Source organism: Pseudophryne corroboree, chromosome 2 (genome assembly GCF_028390025.1).
Source record: "Pseudophryne corroboree isolate aPseCor3 chromosome 2, aPseCor3.hap2, whole genome shotgun sequence".
Taxonomy (NCBI): Eukaryota; Metazoa; Chordata; class Amphibia; order Anura; family Myobatrachidae; genus Pseudophryne; species Pseudophryne corroboree.
The window spans coordinates 640,820,050-640,847,378 of NC_086445.1; the positions used below are offsets into that span (position 1 = coordinate 640,820,050).

Below are 27,329 nucleotides of genomic sequence, written 5' to 3' on the forward strand. Positions count from 1 at the left end.
GATCGTAATGTGATTGACAGGAAATGGGTGTTAGTGGGCGGAAACACGGCGTTTCAGGGGCGTGTGGCTGAAAACGCTACCGTTTCCGGAAAAAACGCAGGAGTGGCCGGAGAAACGGTGGGAGTGCCTGGGCGAACGCTGGGTGTGTTTGTGACGTCAACCAGGAACGACAAGCACTGAACTGATCGCACAGGCAGAGTAAGTCTGGAGCTACTCTGAAACTGCTAAGTAGTTAGTAATCGCAATATTGCGAATACATCGTTCGCAATTTTAAGAAGCTAAGATTCACTCCCAGTAGGCGGCGGCTTAGCGTGTGTAACTCTGCTAAATTCGCCTTGCGACCGATCAACTCGGAATGAGGGCCATTGCTAATAACATTACAATACAATTAATAATCCAAGTCAGTCACTAGAGATCAAACTTACATAGAAATACTGCAGTGTTCAATGAGTAATATGTAAATGAAAGTAATATAGGAGCAAACTTCCAATGCAAAATATACACACTATTCCAAAAATACTGTTAGAACATGAGACTCAAACACAAGAAAGAATAAGTGAAACATGATTTATTATGTTAATATTGTATTAAAAACACAACTTTAACTGCTTCACTGATAAAGATTAGACTGATCTCTAGCTCCACTGCAGTGAAATGTTTAATTGAGAGATATATCAGTTTGTTAGTAACGGTGCTGTTTCAGTCATATAAGAGAGTCATTAGTAAGGTGTCTTGTTTCATCTTGAAGGAATGGTTATTCAGCACCTGAATACAACAACAACAAAAAAAAAAAGACAACTTTTGTCAGTATTCACAATTCACACTACCCACACATTCTCGTACAACTTCTAAAGGTATATCCAGTTAGCTGCAGTAATTTATTGCAGCTAATTAAACCCCTTTCCCCCCTGGGGATTATTCAATTATCCCCACAGTCGGCACTTATCAGGGAGCTTGTTTTGCCTGCCCTAGGCGCGAGAAACCAAATCCCCGATAACCATACACTTTTCCCCCGAATGCAGGCGCGAAAACACAAAGGTCTGTGACTTTCCATTTTTGAAAAATGAATGAATTTTTTACGGGTTCAAAAGAACAGCAGCTAATTGTTCCCCCAAAAATCAATAATCCCCCCCCCCCCCTCGAAAAAGAAAAATTTTGCAAAAATATCGTTTCTCATGCCCAAATAATTTTCAGGTCTACTTGAATGTTCCCCATGTATTATGAAAAATATAATAAACAGGCTTGTATGAACTGTATTACAGAGTCATTTCCACATCTAATAGTAAAAAAAATAAGAATTTACTTACCGATAATTCTATTTCTCGTAGTCCGTAGTGGATGCTGGGGACTCCGTAAGGACCATGGGGAATAGCGGCTCCGCAGGAGACTGGGCACAAAAGTAAAGCTTTAGAACTACCTGGTGTGCACTGGCTCCTCCCCCTATGACCCTCCTCCAAGCCTCAGTTAGGATACTGTGCCCGGACGAGCGTACACAATAAGGAAGGATTTTGAATCCCGGGTAAGACTCATACCAGCCACACCAATCACACCATATAACTTGTGATCTAAACCCAGTTAACAGCATGATAACAGAGGAGCCTCTAGAAACGATGGCTCACTACAGCAATAACCCGATTTTTTGGTAACAATAACTATGTACCAGTATTGCAGACAATTCGCACTTGGGATGGGCGCCCAGCATCCACTACGGACTACGAGAAATAGAATTATCGGTAAGTAAATTCTTATTTTCTCTGACGTCCTAGTGGATGCTGGGGACTCCGTAAGGACCATTGGGATTATACCAAAGCTCCCAAACGGGCGGGAGAGTGCGGATGACTCTGCAGCACCAAATGAGAGAACTCCAGGTCCTCCTCAGCCAGGGTATCAAATTTGTAGAATTTTACAAACGTATTTGCTCCTGACCAAGTAGCTGCTCGGCAAAGTTGTAAAGCCGAGACCCCTCGGGCAGCCGCCCAAGATGAGCCCACCTTCCTTGTGGAATGGGCTTTTACAGATTTTGGCTGTGGCAGGCCTGCCACAGAATGTGCAAGCTGAATTGTACTACAAATCCAACGAGCAATAGTCTGCTTAGAAGCAGGAGCACCCAGCTTGTTGGGTGCATACAGAATAAACAACGAGTCAGATTTTCTGACTCCAGCCGTCCTGGAAACCTATATTTCCAGGGCCCTGACAACGTCTAGCAACTTGGAGTCCTCCAAGTCCCTAGTAGCCGCAGGCACCACAATAGGTTGATTCAGGTGAAACGCTGAAAACCACCTTAGGGAGAAACTGAGGACAAGTCCTCAATTCCGCCCTGTCCGAATGGAAAATCAGATGAGGGCTTTTACAGGATAAAGCCGCCAATTCTGACACGCACCTGGCCCAGGCCAGGGCCAACAGCATGACCACTTTCCATGTGAGATATTTTAACTCCACATATTTAAGTGGTTCAAACCAATGTGACTTTTGGAACCCAAAAACTACATTTAGATCCCAAGGTGCCACTGGAGGCACAAAAGGAGGCTGTATATACAGTACCCCTTTCACAAACGTCTGAACTTCAGGGACTGAAGCTAGTTCTTTTTGGAAGAAAATTGACAGGGCCGAAATTTGAACCTTAATGGACCCCCATTTCAGGCCCATATACACTCCTGTTTGCAGGAAATGTAGGAATCGACCTAGTTGAAAATTCCTCCGTCGGGGCCTTACTGGCCTCGCACCACGCAACATATTTTCGCCAAATGCGGTGATAATGTTTTGCGGTTATATCTTTCCTGGCTTTGATCAGGAAAGGAATGACTTCATCCGGAATGCCTTTCTCCTTCAGGATCCGGCGTTCAACCGCCATGCCGTCAAACGCAGCCGCGGTAAGTCTTGGAACAGACAGGGTCCTTGCTGGAGCAGGTCCCTTCTTAGAGGTAGAAGCCACGGATCCTCCGTGAGCATCTCTTGAAGTTCCGGTTACCAAGTCCTTCTTGGCCAATCCGGAGCCACGAATATAGTGCTTACTCCTCTCCATCTTATAATTCTCAGTACCTTGGGTATGAGAGGCAGAGGAGGGAACACATACACTGACTGGTACACCCACTGTGTTACCAGAGCGTCTACAGCTATTGCCTGAGGGTCCCTTGACCTGGCGCAATACTTGTTGAGTTTTATAAACATGTGGAAGACTTCTGGGTGAAGTCCCCACTCTCCCGGGTGGGGGTCGTGTCTGCTGAGGAAGTCTGCTTCCCAGTTATCCACTCCCGGAATGAATACTGCTGACAGTGCTATCACATGATTTTCCGCCCAGCGAAGAATCCTTGCAGCTTCTGCCTTGCCCTCCTGCTTCTTGTGTCACCCTGTCTGTTTACGTGGGTGACTGCCGTGATGTTGTCCGAATGGATCAACTCCGGGTGACCTTGAAGCAGAGGTCTTGCTGAGCTTAGAGCATTGTAAATGGCCCTTAGCTTCAGGATATTTATGTGAAGTGATGTCTCCAGGCTTGACCATAAGCTCTGGAAATTCCTTCCCTGTGTGACTGCTCCCCAGCCTCGCAGGCTGGCATCCGTGGTCACCAGGACCCAGTCCTGAATGTCGAATCCGCGGCCCTCTAGAAGATGAGCACTCTGCAACCACCACAGGAGAGACACCCTTGTGCTTGGTGACAGGGTTATCCGCTGATGCATCTGAAGATGTGACCTGGACCATTTGTCCAGCAGGTCCCACTGGAAAGTTCTTGCGTGGAATCTGCCGAATGGGATTGCTTCGTAGGAAGCCACCATTTTTCCCAGAACCCTTTCATTGATGTACTGAGACTTGGCTCGGTTATAGGAGGTTCCCGACTAGCTCGGATAACTCCCTGACTTTCTCCTCCGGGAGAAACACCTTTTTCTGGACTGTGTCCAGGATCATCCCTAGGAACAGAAGATGAGTCGTCGGAATCAGCTGCGATTTTGGAATATTGAGAATCCAATCGTGCTGCCGCAACACTACCTGAGATAGTGCTACACCGACCTCCAACTGTTCCTTGGATCTTACCCTTATCAGGGAATCGTCCAAGTAAGGGATAACTAAAATTCCCTTCCTTCGAAAGAGTATCATCATTTCGGCCATTACCTTGGTAAAGACCCGGGGTGCCGTGGACCATCCATACGGCAGCGTCTGAAACTGATAGTGACAGTTCTGTACCACAAACCTGAGGTACCCTTGGTGAGAAGGGTAAATTGGGACATGAAGGTAAGCATCCTTGATGTCCCGAGACATCATGTAGTCCCCTTCTTCCAGGTTCGCAATCACTGCTCTGAGTGACTCAATCTTGAATTTGAACCTCCGTATGTAAGTGTTCAAGATTTTAGATTTAGAATCGGTCTCACCGAGCCGTCCGGCTTCGGTACCACAACAGTGTGGAATAATACCCCGTTCCCTGTTGCAGGAGGGGTACCTTGATTATCACCTGCTGGGAATACAGCTTGTGAATGGCTTCCAAAACTGCCTCACTGTCAGAGGGAGACATCGGTAAAGCCGACTTTAGGAAACGGCGAGGGGGAGACGTCTCGAATTCTAATTTGTACCCCTGAGATATCACCTGAAGGATCCAGGGTCTAATTGAGAGTGAGCCCACTGCGCGCTGAAATTCATTGAGACGGGCCCCCATCGTGCCTGATTCTGCTTGTAAAGCCCCAGCGTCATACTGAGGGCTTGGCAGAGGCGGGAGAGGGCTTCTGTTCCTGGGAACTGGCTGATTTCTGCAGCCTTTTTCCTCTCCCTCTGTCACGGGGCAGAAATGAGGAACCTTTTGCCCGCTTGCCCACGAAAGGGCTGCGCCTGATAATACGGCGTCTTCTTATGTTGAGAGGCGACCTGAGGTACAAACGTGGATTTCCCAGCTGTTGCCGTGGCCACCAGGTCTGAAAGACCGACCCCAAATAACTCCTCCCCTTAATAAGGCAATACTTCCAAATGCCGTTTGGAATCCGCATCACCTGACCACTGTCGTGTCCATAACCCTCTACTGGCAGAAATGGACAACGCACTTAGACTTGATGCCAGTCGGCAAATATTCCGCTGTGCATCACGCATATATAGAAATGCATCTTTTAAATGCTCTATAGGCAATAATATACTGTCCCTATCTAGGGTATCAATATTTTCAGTCAGGGAATCCGACCACGCCAACCCAGCACTGCACATCCAGGCTGAGGCGATTGCTGGTCGCAGTATAACACCAGTATGTGTGTAAATACATTTTAGGATACCCTCCTGCTTTCTATCAGCAGGATCCTTAAGGGCGGCCATCTCAGGAGAGGGTAGAGCCCTTGTTCTTACAAGCGTGTGAGCGCTTTATCCACCCTAGGGGGTGTTTCCCAACGCACCCTAACCTCTGGCGGGAAAGGATATAATGCCAATAACATTTTAGAAATTATCAGTTGTTATCGGGGGAAACCCACGCATCATCACACACCTCATTTCATTTCTCAGATTTAGGAAAACTACAGGTAGTTTTTCCTCACCGAACATAATACCCCTTTTTGGTGGTACTCGTATTATCAGAAATGTGTAAAACATTTTTCATTGCCCTACTGGAAGTCACATTTGTCTCTTCACCGTCGACACTGGAGTCAGTATCCGTGTCGGCGTCTATATCTGCCATCTGAGGTGACGGGCGCTTTAGAGCCCCTGACGGCCTATGAGACGTCTGGACAGGCACAAGCTGAGTAGCCGGCTGTCTCATGTCAACCACTGTTTTTTATACAGAGCTGACACTGTCACGTAATTCCTTCCAACAGTTCATCCACTCAGGTGTCGACCCCCTAGGGGGTGACATCACTATTACAGGCAATCTGCTCCGTCTCCACAACATTTTTCTCCTCATACATGTCGACACAAACGTACCGACACACAGCACACACACATGGAATGCTCTGATAGAGGACAGGACCCCACTAGCCCTTTGGGGAGACAGAGGGAGAGTTTGCCAGCACACACCAGAGCGCTATATATATACAGGGATAACCTTATATAAGTGTTTTTCCCCTTATAGCTGCTGTATTTTTAATACTGCGCGTAATTAGTGCCCCCCTCTCTTTTTTAACCCTTTCTGTAGTGTAGTGACTGCAGGGGAGAGCCAGGGAGCTTCCCTCCAACGGAGCTGTGAGGGAAAATGGCGCCAGTGTGCTGAGGAGATAGGCTCCGCCCCCTTCTCGGCGGCCTTATCTCCCGTTTTTCTGTGTATTCTGGCAGGGGTTAAATTCATCCATATAGCCCAGGAGCTATATGTGATGCATTTTTTGCCATCCAAGGTGTTTTTATTGCGTCTCAGGGCGCCCCCCCCCCCAGCGCCCTGCACCCTCAGTGACCGGAGTGTGAAGTGTGCTGAGAGCAATGGCGCACAGCTGCAGTGCTGTGCGCTACCTTGTTGAAGACAGGACGTCTTCTGCCGCCGATTTTCCGGACCTCTTCTGTCTTCTGGCTCTGTAAGGGGGCCGGCGGCGCGGCTCTGGGACCTATCCATGGCTGGGCCTGTGATCGGTCCCTCTGGAGCTAATGTCCAGTAGCCTAAGAAGCCCAATCCACTCTGCACGCAGGTGAGTTCGCTTCTTCTCCCCTTAGTCCCTCGATGCAGTGAGCCTGTTGCCAGCAGGTCTCACTGAACATAAAAAACCTAAAACTAAACTTTTCACTAAGCAGCTCAGGAGAGCCACCTAGTGTGCACCCTTCTCGTTCGGGCACAAAAATCTAACTGAGGCTTGGAGGAGGGTCATAGGGGGAGGAGCCAGTGCACACCAGGTAGTTCTAAAGCTTTACTTTTGTGCCCAGTCTCCTGCGGAGCCGCTATTCCCCATGGTCCTTACGGAGTCCCCAGCATCCACTAGGACGTCAGAGAAATATATATTTTGTTGCACTTTCTCCACAGTTTGCAATTATTTGAAGCAGGAAAGGCCTCCTTTTTAAAAGGAGTCCCAGCAGTCTGCAGTTTATTTGAGAGATATGCTCACTGATGAAAATACATAACATTCATCTGGTTTTGTACTTACAGTATGTGGGGTAGTTTCTGTACCAGCCTACACCCAGCCCCCCTCGATATCCTGACAGTCGGCATGCCGATTAACAGGGACTATTACCACTCGTGGGTGTCCACAACACCCATATAGTGGGAATAGACTCTGTGGCAAGTCTGCAAGGGTCTTCATTGCGCCCGCCGCCTTCCCACCCCTCCGCCGGCATTCTAAACTCCAGGATCCCAGCGCTGGTATGGTGACCGACAGGATCCCAAACGCCGGTCAGCCATACCCAACCCGTGCAGGGAGTGCGGTTGCTATGGGGCCCTGCCCGCTTCCGGGGCCCTGCCCGCCTCCGGGGCCCTGCCCTCTCCCTGCACTTATTTGTGCTGCCAACTGCTTTTAATTTTTAGCAGTGTGCTACAGGCACATCTGGTGTCCAGGCTGCTCCATCTCTCCTCACAGTCACTGATGCTGGGTGGAGGCGCGGCGTCGCCCGTCAATCAGCGTGACCTGCCGCTGGGTTCTTTTTCAAGGTTTCAGTTAGTGAACTTACACCATCTGTCTACACGCCAGCCAGTAATTATTGTCTTTCAGCCATTCACGGATCCCCCATTGCGATTTGTGCTTAATTGCATTTATTATTGTTATACGTAGCCTATTTCGTGTTGCATTTACAATGGTTATTGCCTATTTTATGCTTTAGTAATTAGGTGTATGTGTTCATTATATTAAAAAAAACTATACGTCACTATGTACACCTTTCTCTCCTGATTCCTTCTGAGCCCATTAATTTGAGCAGTTTAAGAGAATTTGGGAAAACAAGGGAATCCAGCCATCAAAAAAGGATTGGTGACATGCTTTTTACATATTTAGAGCTGTCTAAGTGATTTCCATACTTTTTTTCTATGCATATGTTTTGATGAAGGTGATGCAGTCAAGTCGGAATACCGACACCGGAATTCCGACTGGCACAATCCCGACATATTCTCCCTCCGTGGGTGTCCACGACACCCATAGAGGGAGAATAAAATAGTGTGCCGAGCGTAGCGAGGCACCGTGCCCACAGCGTGGCGAGCGCAGCATTCCACTCGCCACCCCTGTCGGGATTGTGCTGGTTGGGATTCCGGTGTTGGGATTCCGACCGCCGGGATCCCGTCCAGCGCGATTTCGTACTGATCCCGGTGAGAGGGATCCTTCTGTTTGGATATTCACTTTAATTAGTTGCGTGTTACGCACTCAGCACTTTAAACTCCATATTTCACATTCTAGAACTGTGAGTAGTATGGCGGGGGAGGGGTGCACTCGGGGGCCTGTGGAAATTTGCTATGGGGCCCCCAAAGGTGTAGCTACGCCTCGGTTCTGTACATGGAGTTATAAAAATGTACATGGAAAAGTAAATAGGTACAGATTTATTAAAGGGACTGCTTCCAACTGTCTCTTCTTCCGCAATCTATCTGACTTATTAGCCGACTCCAGTATGACTGTAATTTTCAACTTGCGGTTCTCAGAATTTCTGTAGTGCAGATAGAATAGCTTCACACAGATAGCAGTACCCCATTTTTTGCACAATAATAACTTATTGAAGTTGGTCCTCAGGTGGTATTGTGCTTTTCTACAATGCAGAATCTCACATTCTTTCCACATGTTGTGTTGACAGATGGCAGATGATTCAATGAGTTAGTCAGTTTAATGCACAGTACTGTACCATTAAATGTTGTGTTTTGTATGATCTTACGTTTAACTGTTGTTCTCATAACTTCCAAGACCTTGCTTCCTGGCTGGTGACACTATTAGCATCCCACTGGACTTCTGTTTGCTGCGGTGTATGTGCGTCTGGAGTAGTGAGTCTCTGTCCTAATACCCTTTGAAATGAAAGTCAATGTTAACAGATGTAGACACATGCATCAAAGTAAATAGACCCTCCTTAACACCCTGTCATTAAATATTCAAATGTGATTACATATTTCTTACATTGTACAATAATCAGCTAACACATACAGTACCTTGAGATTGTACTATTGTTTGTGTTGCGGTTCCTCCTTGGTGGAGGGAAGAACACGGGGTCTGGCAGAAATACAGGAGAATCTAGGTCTTCACTGCCAGCCTCAGAAAAGCGCAAGGGTCGCTGGCTGGTGATTGTTGTGTGCATAGGGCTGACTGGCTCCGTGTGAAAACTATCTTCCTGCCCAAACAGTCCACCTGTTCTCTGTAATGGAGGAATGAGAGAAGCTTTTAAAATGTAAATTATTATTATTATTATGAATTTTTATTTTTTTTAAGATTTATGTTTTTTATTGAAGCTGCACATGTGCCATAAAGCAAACAATAATAGTAAATAATGTCAAAACATAGCAGAATGGACAATGGCAATGACATTCACAAACATAACAAAGCGTCATAGCTGGAACTATTCATGTACAATAATAAAATAAAAACAAGATTGAAAATCTCCGGAGGAGTCCTAGAAATGCACTATAAAAGTAAAATAAAGTAAGAGATAAATAAATAAATAAATTAATTAATTAATTAATTAATAATAATGAAAGGAAAAGAGTTTTGCCTCTCGTCCCGGCCCTCCCACACACGCCCTTCAGAGAAGCTTCCCCAGTGCAGGTATTAAAAGCTACAAAATAAAAATAGATCTTTTGCTATCTTATGCGTTAAATATCAGGCGGAATAGCATAAACTTTTATGTGCTTGATCATTTATTTCTGGTGATTTGATGTCTGTGTAACTCTCACGTCGAAAAACTTTTCTGTCTTAGATTCTTTAGCAAGAACCACCTCTGCCCAATCCATTCTAAAGAGATGAAAATGTTTGGCCTTAAATAGCGACAAAGCAGGTGTAGAAGGGTGACCCCACATCTGGATTAAAGCCTTGCGTGCTGCCGCACCAATAGCCATCAATAATTGCCTACCCCAGGGGTAATATGGGTATGAGAAGGAATAATCCCAAAGACAGCCCAGTCAAGTGTGAGTGGCACAAAGTTAAACAAGGAAACATCTGCATAAACTTTAATCTGCAGCCAGAAACTCAGAATCAAGGGACAATGGTATAAATCAGCCAATGATTCAGTGCATTTATAAAACTTATGCTTAGTCCTTTGACCAATGACAAAGCCCCCATGAGGTGATAAGTAAGTTCTATGCAAAACATGCAACAAAATCTCTGTGTACAAAGTAGAAGGTAACAGTTTGCAGGTGCGAACATGGGCTTTAACCAATTGATCTAGAGATAAATGTCTGCCATAATCTTTGCGGGTATTTTAGTATCCGTATATATCAGTCTAACAGGGCAATGCGAATCTACCAGCTGCGGATTCCTATCCGGCTTAGTTATGAGAACTATATGTGCCTTGTTAAAGTACGGGAAAGAGCTAAGATTTTATAATACTCATTTGCCAGGTCATCAGGACCTGGGCACTTATGTCATTTTAATTTTGAGATTGTCAGCTGGATCTCCTTAAGGGAAATGGCCTGGGAGATGGTTTCAGTTTGGATCTCGGTAAATTTAAATGTTTTAACAATAAATAGCCATGTCCAGTTAAGACATATTCTTTTCAATGAACATTTTATTTATCTACTGATTTTAATATTTGCTTTACTAGCTGTAATTTTTTTGCTATCATCCTCTATCCTCTGTTCATCCATAAGTGCCCTATTCTGAAGTGGGCTGAGGTACATCATCCTGCACCCAACCAGAGGATCAGAATCTACACTGCATCACAGATGACTGCATGATACAAGGGTGCTATCTTGTGATGGGCAGTGACTTGCTCACTTATGTGATTAGTATTCAAGTGGTTTCCGCTGGGAAAGTGCGCAATTAAGACACAAGTGCAGCTGATATATAAAATACAGAAATGTACATCCAAAAGACACTCAGACAAATAATATGTAGCCAAAATATAGTATTAATACAAGAGTGCTCAAGTGACAAAGTAATGTGGAACATGCATACTGCATAGGGATTAAAAACAAATATAATCACCATAAAATCAGAGGTATTTTTATTGCAGTAACCTCAATTCCTCTTAATTATCAGAGGTGGATCTAAAACAGAAAAAACCCACTTTCCACAGTGGACTTTGCAGTGCACTGGTTCATATGGGTATAAAGAAAAAGTAGTGCAGAAAGCCTTTAAAACTGTGACAGTTTAATTTACATAAGGCACTTACAATACACAGACGTAACAGATAACATGATTGACAATTCCACTGGCATACTGCTTGGCTAGAAGATCCTTCCTGGTAATCTCCATATGTAGGATAAACGAGACTCTGGACCAGAGATCCAGATCAGAGGTCCAACCAGGTCCGACTTCAGCGTTGCTAGCAGGTCCAAACGGGGAACACTTAACGCATTTTGGACATTCCTGTTCTTCATCAGAAGTGTCTGTAACGTCCCCAAAGTGTCCTCAAATACCCTACACCAATTAGACATATGTACAACCGCCGCTAATCGGCATTCAATGTCCAATGCGCATGCTCCGTAAAGCCGGAACCAGAAGTCGTGCGTTCCATCTTGCGTTCCATCTCCCGGATATGCACTCGGAGAGCGGGAAGTTTACTAGAAGTCCCTGCTTTGTGTTCCACATGCGTCTTAACAACTAGGAAGTGTCCATTGGTCATATGTCCATAGAGTTAATAACGGGTAAAAGTCCATATTCGAATCCAGTTAAAATACAAAAATACATAAAAAAATTGTTAAAAACAATGAACATAATAAAAATTCATAAACAAATAACTTTAGTGACAAAAAGTGCTCATGTGCAAAGAAAATGCTGCAGAACCGTCTCTCTCAAACTAGAAAACATTTAAGTTCAAAATCCGCATTTAGTCCCTTGGGAACAAGGGTTCCTAAACGATGGATCCACTTCATTTCCATTTGTGAGAGTTTTTTCTCAATATCACGATTTTTCCAAGTGGGTAGAACTTGTTGTATACCTATAAAGTTCTTAATAAAACATTCTTTAGAAGCATGTATTTTTTTTAAATGAGAAGACACAGTGTGTTTCTAATCCTTTGCGTATATTGTAAACATGCTCAGCTAGTCTAACTTTAAGTCATCTTGTGGTTTTCCCCACATAAAATAACCCACAAGTGCATTCAAGAATGTTGATGACATTCTTTGAATGACACGTTATAAATTCTCTAATTTGATGGTTCTGTCCAGCAACAATAAACTCCGTCACCTTTCTTTGTTTATCACTTGATGCTTTACACATAACACAAGACCCACACTTATGAAAGCCTTTAGTTTGAATGCTTTGTCTTGTTTCAACATCCACACTGCTTTTTACAAGATGATTCTTAAGCGATGGGGCTTTCCGATAAATAAAACATGGTGTATCAGGTATATGGTTGCCTAAAATTTCATCCTGTTTCAATATATTCCAGTTCCTTTTAAAAACTTTCTCTACTTCTTTAAAACAATTATTATATTGTGATATAAAAGCCCACTGAGTTTTACTTCCTTGTTTATCTTGCACTTTATCAGTTAAAAGAGATTGTCTATCCACACTATCACTTCTTCATTTTTCCCTATTTAAAATGTCTTTATGATAACCCCTATTTTTAAAACGTTCAGAAAGATCATTGAGTTGTTTTTCACATACAGCATCCTCATTACAGTTTCTTTTAACACGGATAAACTGTCCATAGGGTATACCATCTAACCAATTGGAATGATGTTGGCTACTTCTCTCAATAAAATTATTGGAGTTAGTAGGCTTTCTAAAAGTCATAGCATTCAGACAACCATCTTTGATGTATATACTCAAATCTAAAAAATTAACAACTTCTTTACTAAAATTAAAAACAAAGAGGGAGAAAAGAAGACTCTTTTGTGGGTGCACTCTTTTTTGTTGAAAAAATATTTCTTATAATATTAGAAGAATAGACAAGAATATTAAAATTAATTGAGTTTTATTAATTTCACAGTAAAAAATAGGTAGTTTAGTCTATCAGTAGTAGCAACAATAATAAGCATTAATAATAAATATATGCTGTCTAGGACTGGTCTGGGTAATAATAAGAATTGGCCTCAATAGGGGAATACAATATATTCACAGGTTTGTCTCAACCATATGCCTGTACATAAATGTACATAATCGACTGTCAAGAATAGCCTGTGTGCATGAACATCAATTGTGAGCATATGCTTATTAAAGCAAAATATCGTTGACCGCCACTTAAACAGAATAAGGAGCAGAGTGAAATCAGATAAAGAAGTGAATCTGCTGTCAGTGTTAGGCACTAAGCAAATAGATCATGAAAGTACTCTACTATACTGGGTCTTCCTCAGGAGTCTCCCACCTGAATACTGACTCAGCCCGACACTGATTAGCTTCCAAGATCAGATGGATTCGGGAGTTTCCAATGTGTTATGGTAGTAGAATGAGGGTGAATGATCCTCGCTATTCTGGGGTCACTGATGAGAGTTCACGGACTGCAAAAGGAGAGTGCAAGTGATGACAGTAAAATAATGAAAGGAGATAGATTAGGTGGATCTGCTGCCAATGTTAGACATCGGTGTAATAGCTCTGAATCACTGGTGAGAGTCCAGAAAACATAGTAAGACAGTAAGGAAGATAGAAATATAAATGAGAAGTGGGCGGATCCTGGAACAGTAAAATCGGCCCCAGTGTTGGTTCTCGGGTCTGGGACTCCAGGTCGACAAAAAAAGGTCGACACACCTTAGGTCGACGCCAATTGGTCGACACACCTTAGGTCGACATGGACAAAAGGTCGACAGGAACAAGGTCGACATGGAAAAAGGTCGACATGAGTTTTTTTTTAAAAATTTGGTGTCGTTTTCTTCGTAGAGTGACCGGGAACCCCAATTAGTGCACCGCGTCCCCTCGCATGGCTCGCTTCGCTCGCCATGCTTCGGGCATGGTGCCTTCGCTTCGCTCGGCACAGATTACCATTCCAATCGTAGTCCACGTGGATCGTATGAAATAGTTCCAAAAAAGAAAAAAAATTGTGAAAAACTCATGTCGACCTGGAGTCCGGATACCGTGGTTCTCTACTGGTTGAAGTTATTATGCAGAGTAACACAATATATCATACATACGGAGCGAAGGCACCATGCCCGAAGCATGCAAGGGGACGCGGTGCACTAATTGGTCACTCTACGAAGAAAACGACACCAAAAAACTTAAAAAACTCATGTCGACCTTTTTCCATGATCTATCTCCTTTCATTATTTTACTGTCATCACTTGCACTCTCCTTTTGCAGTCCGTGAACTCTCATCAGTGACCCCAGAATAGCGAGGATCATTCACCCTCATTCTACTACCATACCACACTGGAAACTCCCGAATCTATCTGATCTTGGAAGCTAATCAGTGTCGGGCTGAGTCAGTACTCGGGTGGGAGACTCCTGAGGAAGACCCAGTATAGTAGAGTACTTTCATGATCTATTTGCTTAGTGCCTAACACTGACAGCAGATTCACTTCTTTATCTGATTTTCACTCTGCTCCTTATTCTGTTTAAGTGGCGGTCAACGATATTTTGCTTTAATAACCATACACTCACAGTTGATGTTCAGGCATACAGGCTATTCTTGACAGTCGATTATGTACATTTATGTACAGGCATACGGTTGAGACAAACCCGTGAATATATTGTATTCCCCTATTGAGGCCAATTCTTATTATTACCCAGACCAGTCCTAGACAGCATATATTTATTATTAATGCTTATTATTGTTGTTACTACTGATATACTAAACTACCTATTTTTTACTGTGAAACTAATAAAACTCAATTAATTTTAATATTCTTGTCTATTCTTCTAATATTATTAGAAATATTCTTTCAACAAAAAAGAGTGCACCCACAAAAGAGTCTTCTTTTGTCCCTCTTTGTCGATACAGTTCAACACTGACTCAGGGTGCACCACCAAAGTCAATATGGAATAGAAAACATTGTTTTTCTTCATTTCTATTATTCTATTTTGGTATTTATAATTTAATTGGTTACTATTTAATTCAACCTGTGCGGTATACCCCTAGTGAAAATAAAATTAAAAACAAGTCTGATTGCCATATCTTTGGAATTTAATGTCTCACAAAACTTGACATAATTTCTGGACAAATTCTCAGCAAGTAAAACTGTATTGGTATCCCTAAAGAATTTCTTACGCTACTTATCTCTAAGTTCCTTTGTACTTCTGTTGATTTTACTCAATAGTTTTTCTTCAATGATAACAAAATCAGCAGAGAACCTCTGCACCAGTGAATTTGTAAAATAGATTTTCCATCTTTAGTAATGATCAATATCTAGATCTATCCATACCGTGATCAACCCCTACTGGGAGGATCACCGGTTTTGGAATAATAATGAACTGGGGGCGAGCCTTGTGACATGGCATTGTTTTATAGACAATATTTCTTTGTTTGGAATGGGGATGAAACAACAATCGTCAAGTTTTGTGAGACGTTAAATTCCAACGATATGGCTATCAGACTTGTTTTTAAGTTTAGTAAAGAAGTTGTTAATTTTTTAGATTTGAGTATATACATTAAAGATGGTTGTCTGAATACTATGACTTTTAGATATCCTACTGACTCCAATAATTTTATTGAGAGAAGTAGCCAACATCATTCCAATTGGTTAGATGGTATACCCTATGGACAGTTTATCCGTGATAAAAGAAACTGTAATGAGGATGCTGTATGTGAAAAACAACTCAATGATCTTTCTGAACGTTTTAAAAATAGGGGTTATCATAAAGACATTTTGAATAGGGCAAAATTAAAAAGTGATAGTATGGATAGACAATCTCTTTTAACTGATAAAGTGCAAGATAAACAAGGAAATAATAAAACTCAGTGGGCTTTTATATCACAATATAATAATTGTTTTAAAGAAGTAGAGAAAGTTTTTAAAAGAAACTGGAATATTTTGAAACAGGATGACATTTTAGGCAACCATATACCTGATACACCATGTTTTATTTATCGGAAAGCCCCATCACTTAAGAATAATCTTCTAAAAAGCAGTGTGGATGTTGAAACAAGACAAAGCATTTGAACTCAAGGATTTCATAAGTGTGGGTCTTGTGTTATGTGTAAAGCATCAAGTGATAAACAAAGAAAGGTGACAGAGTTTATTGTTGCTGGACAGAACCATCAAATTAGAGAATTTATAACGTGTCATTCAAAGAATGTTATCTACATTCTTGAATGCACTTGTGGGTTATTTTATGTGGGCAAAACCACAAGATGACTTAACGTTAGACTAGCTGAGCATGTTTACAATATACGCAAAGGATTAGAAACACACTGTGTCTTCTCATTTAAAAAAATACATGCTTCTAAAGGATGTTTTATTAAGAACTTTATAGGTATACTTGGAAAAATCGTGATATTGAGAAAAAACTCTCACAAATGGAAATGAAGTGGATCCATCATTTAGGGACCCTTGTTCCCAAGGGATTAAACCCGGATTTTGAATTTAAATGTTTTCTAGTTTGAGAGAGACGGTTCTGCAGAACTTTCTTTGCACATGAGCACTTTTTGTCACTAAAGTTATTTGTTTATTCATTTTTATTATATTCATTGTTTTTAAAACTTTTTAATGTATTTTTGTATTTTAACTGGATTCAAATATGGGCCCTCATTCCGATTTGATCGGTCGCAAGGCGAATTTAGCAGAGTTACACACGCTAAGCCGCCGCCTACTGGGAGTGAATCTTAGCTTCTTAAAATTGCGACCGATGTATTCGCAATAATGCGATTACTAACTACTTAGCAGTTTCAGAGTAGCTCCAGACTTACTCTGCCTGTGCGATCATTTCAGTGCTTGTCGTTCCTGGTTGACGTCACAAACACACCCAGCGTTCGCCCAGGCACTCCCACCGTTTCTCCGGCCACTCCTGCGTTTTTTCCGGAAACGGTAGCGTTTTCAGCCACACGCCCCTGAAACGCCGTGTTTCCGCCCAGTAACACCCATTTCCTGTCAATCACATTACGATCGCCGGAGCGAAGAAAAAGCCGTGAGTAAAAATACTTTCTTCATAGTAAAGTTACTTGGCGCAGTCGCAGTGCGAACATTGCGCATGCGTACTAAGCGGATTTTCACTGCGATGCGATGAAAAATACCGAGCGAACAACTCGGAATGAGGGCCATGGAGTTTTACGCGTTTTTAACACTATGGACATATGATCAATGGACACTTCCTGGTTGTTGAGACGCATGTATAACGCAAAGCAGGGACTTCTAGTAAACTTCCCGCTCTCCGAGTGCATATCCGGGAGATGGAACGCAAGATGGAATGCACGACTTTCGGTTCCAGCTTTTCGGCGCATGCGCATTGGACATTGAATGTCGATTAGCGGCGGCTGTACAGGTGATACGTTTAATTGGTGTAGGGTATTTAAGGACACTCTGAAGACGTTTTGGACACTTCTGATGAAGGACAGGAATGCCCGAAACGCGTTAAGTGTTCCCCGTTTGGATCTGCTGGCAACGCTGAAGTAGGACCTGGTTGGACCTCTGATCTGGATCTCTGGTCCAGAGTCTCGTTTATGCTACATCTGGAGATTACCAGGAAGGATCTTCTAGCCAAGCAGTATGCTAGTGGAATTGTCAATCATGCTGTTACGTTTGTGTATTGTAAGTGCATTATGTAAATTAAACTGTCACAGTTTTAAAGGATTTCTGCATTACTTTTTCTTTATACCAATATGAACCAGTGCACTGCAAAGTCCACTGTGGGAAATGGTTTTTTTCTGTTTTAGATCCACCTCTGATACTTGTGAGGTTACTGCAATAAAAATACCTCGGATTTTATGGTGATTGTATTTGTTTTTAATCCCTATGCATGCTCCACGTTACTTTGTCACTTGAGTGCTCTTGTATTAATACTATCTTTTGGCTACCACTTATGTGATGAGTTAATGAGGACAGAGCTGTATATGACAGCGCTAGTGAAGGAGTCTCTAGTTTTGGACTACTGAACACAGTTGTGGACTACTAAACACCACAAAAGCCATCCCAACTGCACAAATTGAAGTACACCTAGCACGGGTGGATTGGGATGGAACACCAGCCATGGAAATTTATGAAAGCAACACTAATTGTAAACACTGCACAAGAAAAAATAAATACGATGGGCCCCACAGGAAAAAATACACACACATTGACCCCAACATTCAAATAAAACAAACACATTAGCCCCCACTGGGAAAAAACACAATTGCACCCACAGGATAAACCTAGTTAACCACTTGACTCCTGAACTGACTTTTACGGACTTCACCTACAACAGCTGCCGTTCCTAAATCAATGTGGAAACTAGGTGTGCAAAAGGAATAGGCCAAGGTGGAAACAGAGATAATAGTATAATACACAAAAAAAAACTGGTATTGACTGAAAGCTGGGTGTGGAGTAAGGCTGACTGTGAATCCTCGGTCCAGAAACAAAAGGTAGAATTCAGACAGATGCAGGACTGGCAAAGTTAGGGTGCAGGCAGTGAATCCAAAAATCAAGGACAACTTGCAAGACAAAAATGGCAGACAGGAGGAACTAGCAGAATAACTCCTAGAAAGTTGCAGCACGGTAGGTGACTTCTTGCATTACAGAGACTATAGCTGTCAATGCACTAAAGCCATGACTACTTTAACTGGTCAGAGAACCAATCAGAACCCCAGAACAGAGACTGACCCCCTAGCAATACATTTCAGTGCAGTAGAGTAACTGCACGTACACAGACAGGCCTCTCTTAATTAATTACACTGCAGCTGAGTAGCTGCATGTAGAGACAGGCCTCTTGCAATTACTTACGCTGCAGCTGAGTAGATGCACAAACAAAGGAAGCATCTGCAGAGAGCCCTGGTTTCCTAATAATTGTCTGGGCCATTGCGGCCAGTGTGTCATGTTGTTCTGGTTGCCTAAGAATGACTAGGACCTGCCGTACCTGTGAGCTGCTGCGGAAACTCCTAACAATTAGTCTTTATAGAAAAAAATACATTGGCCTCCACAGAACCCCCCCCCCCCCCAAACATGTTGGCCCCCAACATAAAGAAAAACACACACTTTAGCCCCACAGAAAAACAAACAAAATATTAGCCCCCACAGGAAAAAATACATCAAATTGGCCCTCGCTGGGAAAAAATAAAACTGCCCAAATCCCCCACAGAAGACCGGTCATTCTGCAGTATTTGCTGACATGCTTGACCCCACCCCCTAAGAGTGATGTGTGTTCGGTAGTTTAGCTCCCAGCACAAGAGCTGTCAGGAGCTGTAATTTATTGTGATCACTGCAGTGTCTGGGCTGGCAAAAATACCAGTGAATATAACCTGGGTTGGGTGGGTAGTGTCTGGGGGCTGGGGGTAGGATGGGGACTGTATGTTTCTGGGGCCAGCTGGTAGTTTAGGTCTATGGGGCCATGTAGGATAAATAGTGTATGTCCCTGGGGCTGGGGGGGGGATGGACATAAGGTTGGGTAATATATGTCTCTGGCCTGGGTGGGTACTGTATGTCTAGGGGGCCAGGGGTAAGGTGGGGAGTGTATGTCTATGGGTCTTGGGAAGTAGGATAGATAGGTTATGTGCCTGGATTGGGGGGTAGGGTAGGCAATGTATGTCCTTGGGGCCATGGAGGTATGTCCCTTGGACCAGGGTACAAGTTATATGTCCCTGGGTTGGGAGGGGGGGGGGGTACTGTATCTAGAGGGTAGGAGGGAGTGTATGCTGGGGGGTGGTAGGGTAGATAGTGTATGTCACTGGGTTGAGGGCACTTTATCTAGGGGGTTGGGGCGTAGGGTAGAGAGTTAATGCCAGGTGGCTGGGTAAATAGTGTATATCCCTGGGTTGGCGGGGTACTGTGTCTAGGGGGCTGGGGTGTAGAGTTGGTAGTGTATTTCCCTGGGGTCAGGGCATGGTGGTAGGGCAGGTAGTGCATGTCCCTGGGCTGGGGGGTTAGGTTATGTTCCAATGTTCCAGAGGCCAGGTTGGTGGTTACAGTGGGCACTCTACTGTGAGGCCATGGGGTAGGGCAGATTAGCTATAGCCCCCTATTGGAGCCAGTGTCTGGATCATGGTCCACAGAGGGAAGCATTGGCCTGGCCAAGTACTAACTTACCATCTGTCTCGCTGACACCTAGTAGTCTCATGACATGGGAAAGAGAGTGTACTGTGGGTAAACCCCATTCTCCAGTTAGACAGAAAAATAATTAGTGTTCCCCACCAGTAGTGATTTGAGGCTTAAGGCAAAAAATGTATGAAGACTTCAATGTCAATGTTCTATTTGAAACAAAGTTTCAACTGCTTATGCAATATAGTTACTGTATATTACCTCCCATGTAAAAGATAAACAACTTCTTTTACAACTCTTTGTTAACTTAATTTGTAATAAACCGCTTTTGGATGAAATCTATATTACTATTTGTGAAGAATTGCAAGAGATATTGCAGAATAATAAAAAAAAGGTAGTTACAACCTATCAGGTGGTAAGGCTACACAGGCATTCATACATTCAGTTCATGTCCTGCAATGGCTTCTATCCCTCTGAATAAGCCACATTGCCTACAGTACATTGATTCTGATACATTTGCATGAGAATTGGTGAAGCTCCACCTGTTATATTATAATCCCAGCTATCTACACAGTACTGCAGTATAAACTGTCCACAGCCAAATCCCCAATCCACCTAACTTTCTTAACACAGGCATGTGCGAACCACAAGACATACTCCCATGGAAGAGTTCTGTATGGAGCACTCAGGGAGGCTGTGGGGATGTATGAAAGATTAATGGATCAGGACAGTGAGGACTGGAGCAAGAATTGTACTGTAGAAGGTGGATGTAAACAATGGGATCTGGAAGCAGAAGGATGTCTAAGCTGTGGGCAATAATGACTTATAGTAGGCTACAGTATGACAGGAGACTGTATGGAGCACTTATGGGGTTTAGGGCATATGGTTAATGGGGACAATTTAGAAGTAGAGATGTTACTCTAGCACATTAAAGGGTAATTGTCTGCTCCCAAACTCAGTATTGGCTTCTGTTACTCTGTGCCGAATTAATGTATTATTTAATAATTCACTAACCAAAAGTTATTTCAGTCAGTATGTCCATTTAAAGTGTGGGTCTTGACAGATAACTACTGAATAAGATGGGGCAGGTTGACATCCTGACAGATGTAGGACTTGGAGACTGGAGCTGAGTTGGCCAGGAGACTGTGTGGACCTCATAGTGGACATTTTAGCCACAATAGTGGTACTGCAGTCAGGGTGTTGTGTGAGGAGACATGCGTGAAAATGGGTAAGGAGTGTTACTCTGTCCAGGGGTTCTTACCAGTGCTTCACTCTTTGGGGGTTCTGCATATAACCTGGTTCTCAGAGCTTCACTTTATAGTCTCCACTCTCACTTCAGCCATGCAGCTTTGATGCCTTTTACTGTTAATTTGGTCACAACATTAAACTGTATATTCAAGTTATACTTGAAAAGGAAAGATGACCCTCAACATATTTTTTTCTGGTTCACATGCATATATCTTAACTATTGGGTTCTAGACCCTGTAATTATAATGTATTTCTTATAATTTTATTATGGGCAATCTGCTGACCATCCATGTTCAAGTGAAGAGTACAGAGAAGGGATCCAACTGATCCCTCTCCCATCTGGAGATGGCATTAGCTATTATAGCCAAGCATGGTAAATACAACAAAAAAGCAGCCTCCATAGAGGCTTACGTATGTGGGCTGCTTCTGCAAGCAAAAACTGGAGACCCCTCAATTTTCAGTCAGCGTTAAATTGTGGATATCCTCTCAAAATAGGCATTTTGGGGGGATATCCCTCAAACCTATGGGCCTTACACACGGGCGATATAAACGATATAATTCAGAAATGAACGATATATCGTTCATATCGTTTAGTGTGGATGCACCGACGATGAACGATGCACGTCCCCACGGTCGTTCATCGTCGGTTTTCCATCATTTTTCAATGCAAGTCAATTTAGGCGATAACGATAATCATTCAGATCGATCATTGTCCAAATCGCTGACATCGCCAAGTATGTAGAACCCATTACTCTAGTAAATAGGCCCCAAAGTACTTTATAATTAAATAAATGCAAGTATGAATTCTAAACCAAACAAAACAATAAAAAACAAACTAATAAAATCAAGACAGGAAGGCATAGATCAGATTAAAGGTTTTTTGCAACTTATATGCATTTAAATAATTCAATCAATTAACAGCAAATGGGGAAGGCAGGTGCATTAGGGGTTACTGGCCTTTTTGCACAAAATGGGGCAGATGTATTAAGCCTGGAGTAGGGATAAATAAGTTATAAAGCAGTGATACTGCACCAGCCAGCCAGTTTATGTAATTTTCCACATCCATAATGATTGGCTGATGCGTTATCACGTTGCACTTATCACTGGTTTATCACTTCTTTATCCCTTCTCCAGGTTAAGACATCTGCCCCATGTGTGGTATAGTAATGTTGGGTAGTGAAAAGTCCCAAACATGTCTTGTTACACAGGTGTGCTAAAATCTTTATGTCCATCACTGCTTCTATATTGAATTGTTTATGCATTTTGAGCCAAAAGCTGTAGGCAGATTTTGAGTTAATTTTTTTCATGATGTGCTACCTCTCCAACTGTACAGTTCATTTGTAATACTGCTGCTATCTCTCACCCGATAAATTCCATCCTCAATGGCTGCTTCCACCATTGCTCTCTCCAATTCCTCCTCTGCGGTTAGATCACCAGAAACTGCGCGATGTAGTTCACCTTCCCCTTCCTCTTCTTCCACAGTGCGCAAACCAGCCTGAAGCAGATTGTGAAAGTTTATTATACATCATAAAACTGTAGTGATAAAGGTTGATTTACTTCAAATATTTTTTTTTAAAGCTTTCAATTTCCAAATGAGAACAATGTTTAATAAGTGCTTTGTTTTTGTTACGAAAAGAATACAGTAAGGCAAGGTGGGACTTGCTTCAGATTAGTGATGTGCACCGGAAATTTTTCGGGTTTTGTGTTTTGGTTTTGGATTCGGTTCCGCGGAAGCGTTTTGCCAAAACCTCCCTTAAAAATTTTTGTCGGATTTGGGTGTTTTTTTACAAAAACCCCTCAAAACAGCTTAAATCATAGAATTTGGGGTTCATTTTGATCCTATAGTATTATTACCCTCAATAACCATAATATCCACTCATTTCCAGTCTATTCTGAACACCTCACAATATTATTTTTAGTCCTAAAATTTGCACCGAGGTCGCTGGATGACTAAGCTAAGTGACCCAAGTGGCCGGCGCAAACACCTGGCCCATCTAGGAGTGGCACTGCAGTGTCAGACAGGATGGCACTTAAAAAAATTTGGGCCCAAAGAGCACATGATGCAAAAAAAAGAGAAAAAGAGGTGCACTCTGGTCGCTGTATGGCTAAGCAAAGCGACACAAACACCTCAATATCACAGGAATTATTCATTCTAATCAATGGTATTATTGGTCCAAATCACTGGAAGAAAATGACAAAATCACTGGAATTAAATGGCAGTAATGTCGGGAATTATATCAAATGGCAGTACCACTGGACATATACGGAAGTGTCAGACAGGATGGCACTTAAAAAAATAGTCCCCAAACAGCACATGATGCAAAGAAAAGAGAAAAAGAGGTGCACTGTGGTCGCTGGATGGCTAAGCTAAGTGACACAAACACCTCAATATTACAGGAATTATTTGTTCTAATCAATGGAATTATTAGTCCAAATCACTGGAAGAAAATGACAAAATCACAGGAATTATTCGTTCTAATCAATGGTATTATTGGTCCAAATCACTGGAAGAAAATTACAAAATCACTGGAATTATTTGGCAAGATCACTGTAATAATTATAAATCACTGATATTAATTGGTAAAATCTCGCTATCGCCTGCCTAGTGAAATGGAATCTAGATGGGATTTTGTACCGGGGACACAATAACGTCATCAATTGTCTAAATCCCAATACACTAATGGCGGAAAACGGGCGCACGTCTAACAGCGCACTGACTATACTGAGAACTGATTATACTGATCACCGATGATACTACGGAGAACTGACACTGAGCAGCGAGAACAGCACTGGACTATTGTACTGTAGTATACTGGTCCCCACAAAGTAGCAAAGATATTGAGCACTGATCCGGAGGATAGAACTGAGTCTGACACGGAGCTGCAAGATACAGCAATGGACAAATGTACTGTACTACTATATACTGGTGGTCACCACAAAGCAGCACTGTACTACTATATACTGGCCCCCACAATGCAGCACAGATATTGAGCATTGATCCGGAGAATAGAACTGAGTCTGACACGGAGCTGCAAGATAACGCTATGGCCTACTGTACTGTACTACTATATACTGGTGGTCACCACAATGCAGCACTGTACTACTATATACTGGTCCCCACAATGCAGCACAGATATTGAGCATTGATCCGGAGAATAGAACTGAGTCTGACACGGAGCTGCAAGATAACGCTATGGCCTACTGTACTGTACTACTATATACTGGTGGTCACCACAAAGCAGCACTGTACTACTATATACTGGCCCCCACAATGCAGCACAGATATTGAGCACTGATCCGGAGAATAGAACCGAGTCTGACATGGAGCTGCAAGATAACGCTATGGCCTACTGTACTGTACTACTATATACTGGTAGTCACCACAATGCAGCACTGTACTACTATATACTGGTCCCCACAATGCAGCAAAGATATTGAGCACTGTTCCGGAGAATAGAACTGAGTCTGACACGGAGCTGCAAGATACAGCAATGGACAACTGTACTGTACTACTATATACTGGTGGTCACCACAATGCAGCACTGTACTACTATATACTGGTCCCCACAATGCAGCACAGATATTGAGCACTGTTCCGGAGAATAGAACTGAGTCTGACACGGAGCTGCAAGATACAGCAATGGACAACTGTACTGTACTACTATATACTGGTGGTCACCACAATGCACCACTGTACTACTATATACTGGTCCCCACAATGCAGCACACTGAGCACAGATATTGAGCTTTTCAGGCAGAGAACGTAGCCACGTCCTCTCTGCTCAATCGACAATGCACGAGTGAAAATGGCGGCGACACGCGGCTCTTTATATGGAATCTGAATCTCGCGAGAATCCGACAGCAGGATGATGACGTTTTCCCCCGTTCAGGCTTTGCGTGTTAGGCGGGAAGAACCGAGGCTGCCTCGGACCCGTGTAAACCACGTGAAGTTCGGGGGGGGTTCGAACCCGCTCATCTCTATTACAGATTTAGATTTTTTTTATATTTATTTAATTGGCTTCCGATTTCTGTGTGGTGACCAGTTGATGACGAATTTGGGGGTAAATTGTAATACTGAGAGTTAGGATGTTGTAGAAGTACAAATTAATTATATAGCATTAAATGGTGCTGAAACAGTCATTAGTAGTGGAAATTAGTGGGCTTTGATAGGGAGGAGGCATTTAGCCTCTTCATCCCATAACATTAGAGCAAAAATAGTAATTTACCTGGATCTCCACATTGTTACTTCTCTTAGGCCGATATCCGTAATACTCTTCCTGACGTTTCTTGAACTTTCGGAAATGTTCTTGTATCAGGAAAATGGCATAAAACTTACCGACGGTAACCTCATCATCTTTGGGACGAAAAATCAAACTAATGTAAAATGACTGATAGAGTAACATAGATATAGGATAAAACATAATATATTGTGATACAATAAGCAGTTATATTTATTATAAATATGTAAGCAATACGTACGATTTACCAGCAGACGGGATGGTGGCTGTCAGTATACCGACAGTGGCATCCCGTCTGTCGGAATTCCAGCAGCGAGTCTCCCTGCAGGCTCGCTGCGCACGTCACGCTAAGGGCCAGGTGGCTCGCTTCACTCACCACAGGTTATATTCACACTCGGTTGGTGGAGTGGACCCACCATCCAAGTGGGAATACCCCACTTTGTCGGAATTCTGACGCCAGTTTCCTGAACACTGGGATCCTAACAGCCGGTATATTAACTGCATCCCATATGTAGGTATTGAGCTCAAAAGCATACTTGCCTCCAATTGGTGGGATCACCTGATCCAGGAGTTTCATACTCGTTCTTTTCCATATTTTCTTTATAATCATCCGCAGCTCTTCATTGCTCTGTTCAAAATTACCTACATGAACAGTAATATATATATATATATATATAAAAGAAAACCGTAATTGGCAATCCTGGCAAGTAAAAATAAAACACACAAAGGCAGGTGTATGTGCGGTTGACGTTTCAGGGACCGTACTCCCTTTTATCAATGATGACGCTGGAGAGATGTAAGACTATTGTGTCTCTGGGATGTTTAATCAGGAAGTTCACATTTTGCCTTTCACCAAAACTTATATTAATATGTATTATCTGGATGAATCTCTGTTGTAGGAATATGACATACCGTATTATTCCCATGCAAACAAGTGGCTTCTATACAACATAACTTAAAGGGTGAGATTCAAATGATATATCACGCCAAAATTTCCTTTCTATAATGATCTCCGTTATCGCGCATATTGCGCCCATAGCAATCAAGTTTAGCTGTGTAAAGGGTTGGGTGCCTCGCTACTTCGGGGGTAGCGAGCTGAAATAATGATACAATGTCCCAGAGGGCAGAAACAGAACGGGTATGAAAAGGGGTGAAAAGAATTGAATCCCGCCCAAAGAGCATTAGGGAGGCTTGTGGCGATAGGCTTGTGTCCATTAATTCAAAGCACATTATTCACAGGATAACTACAATTTTAAACATAATTACGATGTTACGCCGACGTTAGACTGAAGGAAAACAGAAGGACAACAGTCAACCCATAATTTGAACCACTGAAGGACAGCTTTCAAACAAATGTGAGTCCAGTTACTCTACACATCAAACTACTCCATAGCTTACCAAAAACATCTGAATTCTCACCTGTACCAATGTAATTTTGCTTTAATATATTCTTGTAAGTCCTGTCTGAATTACTATTGCTTTCTCCCTACTCTCACAACCACTCTCAATTTTAGCAGTCTATTTTAAAACTGAATTTATGCAATCTTCTAATCTTCACTTTAAGTTTCACTTGTAAATCAATTAATTTCGACTATAATACACAACACCTTACTTTTACCTGAACTCCTTCAATTCTACTGCTCTATCTCTATTCTCTTCCAATATTTCGTTATTGGGGGGCTTTTTTACACCCATTTACCTCACCAACACTATGTCCAGGTTTACATCAACCCTACCCATCACCCCTTGTCTACCTAATTCTTTCTTCTGCACCTTCCATCCACATCTATCCCTCCCCCCTAGTCTAC

At 42.6% G+C, this 27,329-nt stretch overlaps 1 protein-coding gene and 1 pseudogene across 2 annotated transcripts in view; one reads left to right on the plus strand and one right to left on the minus strand.

Moving 5' to 3' along the window:
- Positions 1 to 553: 553 nt before the first annotated feature.
- CACNA1S (calcium voltage-gated channel subunit alpha1 S) overlaps positions 554 to 27,329 on the minus strand; it is a 515,698-nt gene continuing 488,922 nt past the window's right edge. For both annotated transcript variants that reach the window (XM_063954963.1, XM_063954964.1), the window contains 6 exons: positions 26,062 to 26,163; positions 25,510 to 25,637; positions 22,647 to 22,778; positions 8,993 to 9,195; positions 8,725 to 8,851; positions 554 to 765 (listed from right to left, as the gene is read on the minus strand). In XM_063954963.1, the coding sequence (XP_063811033.1) occupies positions 8,740 to 8,851; positions 8,993 to 9,195; positions 22,647 to 22,778; positions 25,510 to 25,637; positions 26,062 to 26,163 (677 nt within the window). In that variant the 3' untranslated portion in view covers positions 554 to 765; positions 8,725 to 8,739. The remainder of the gene's footprint in view (positions 766 to 8,724; positions 8,852 to 8,992; positions 9,196 to 22,646; positions 22,779 to 25,509; positions 25,638 to 26,061; positions 26,164 to 27,329) is intronic.
- LOC135052125 (5S ribosomal RNA) lies at positions 14,283 to 14,401 on the plus strand (annotated as a pseudogene).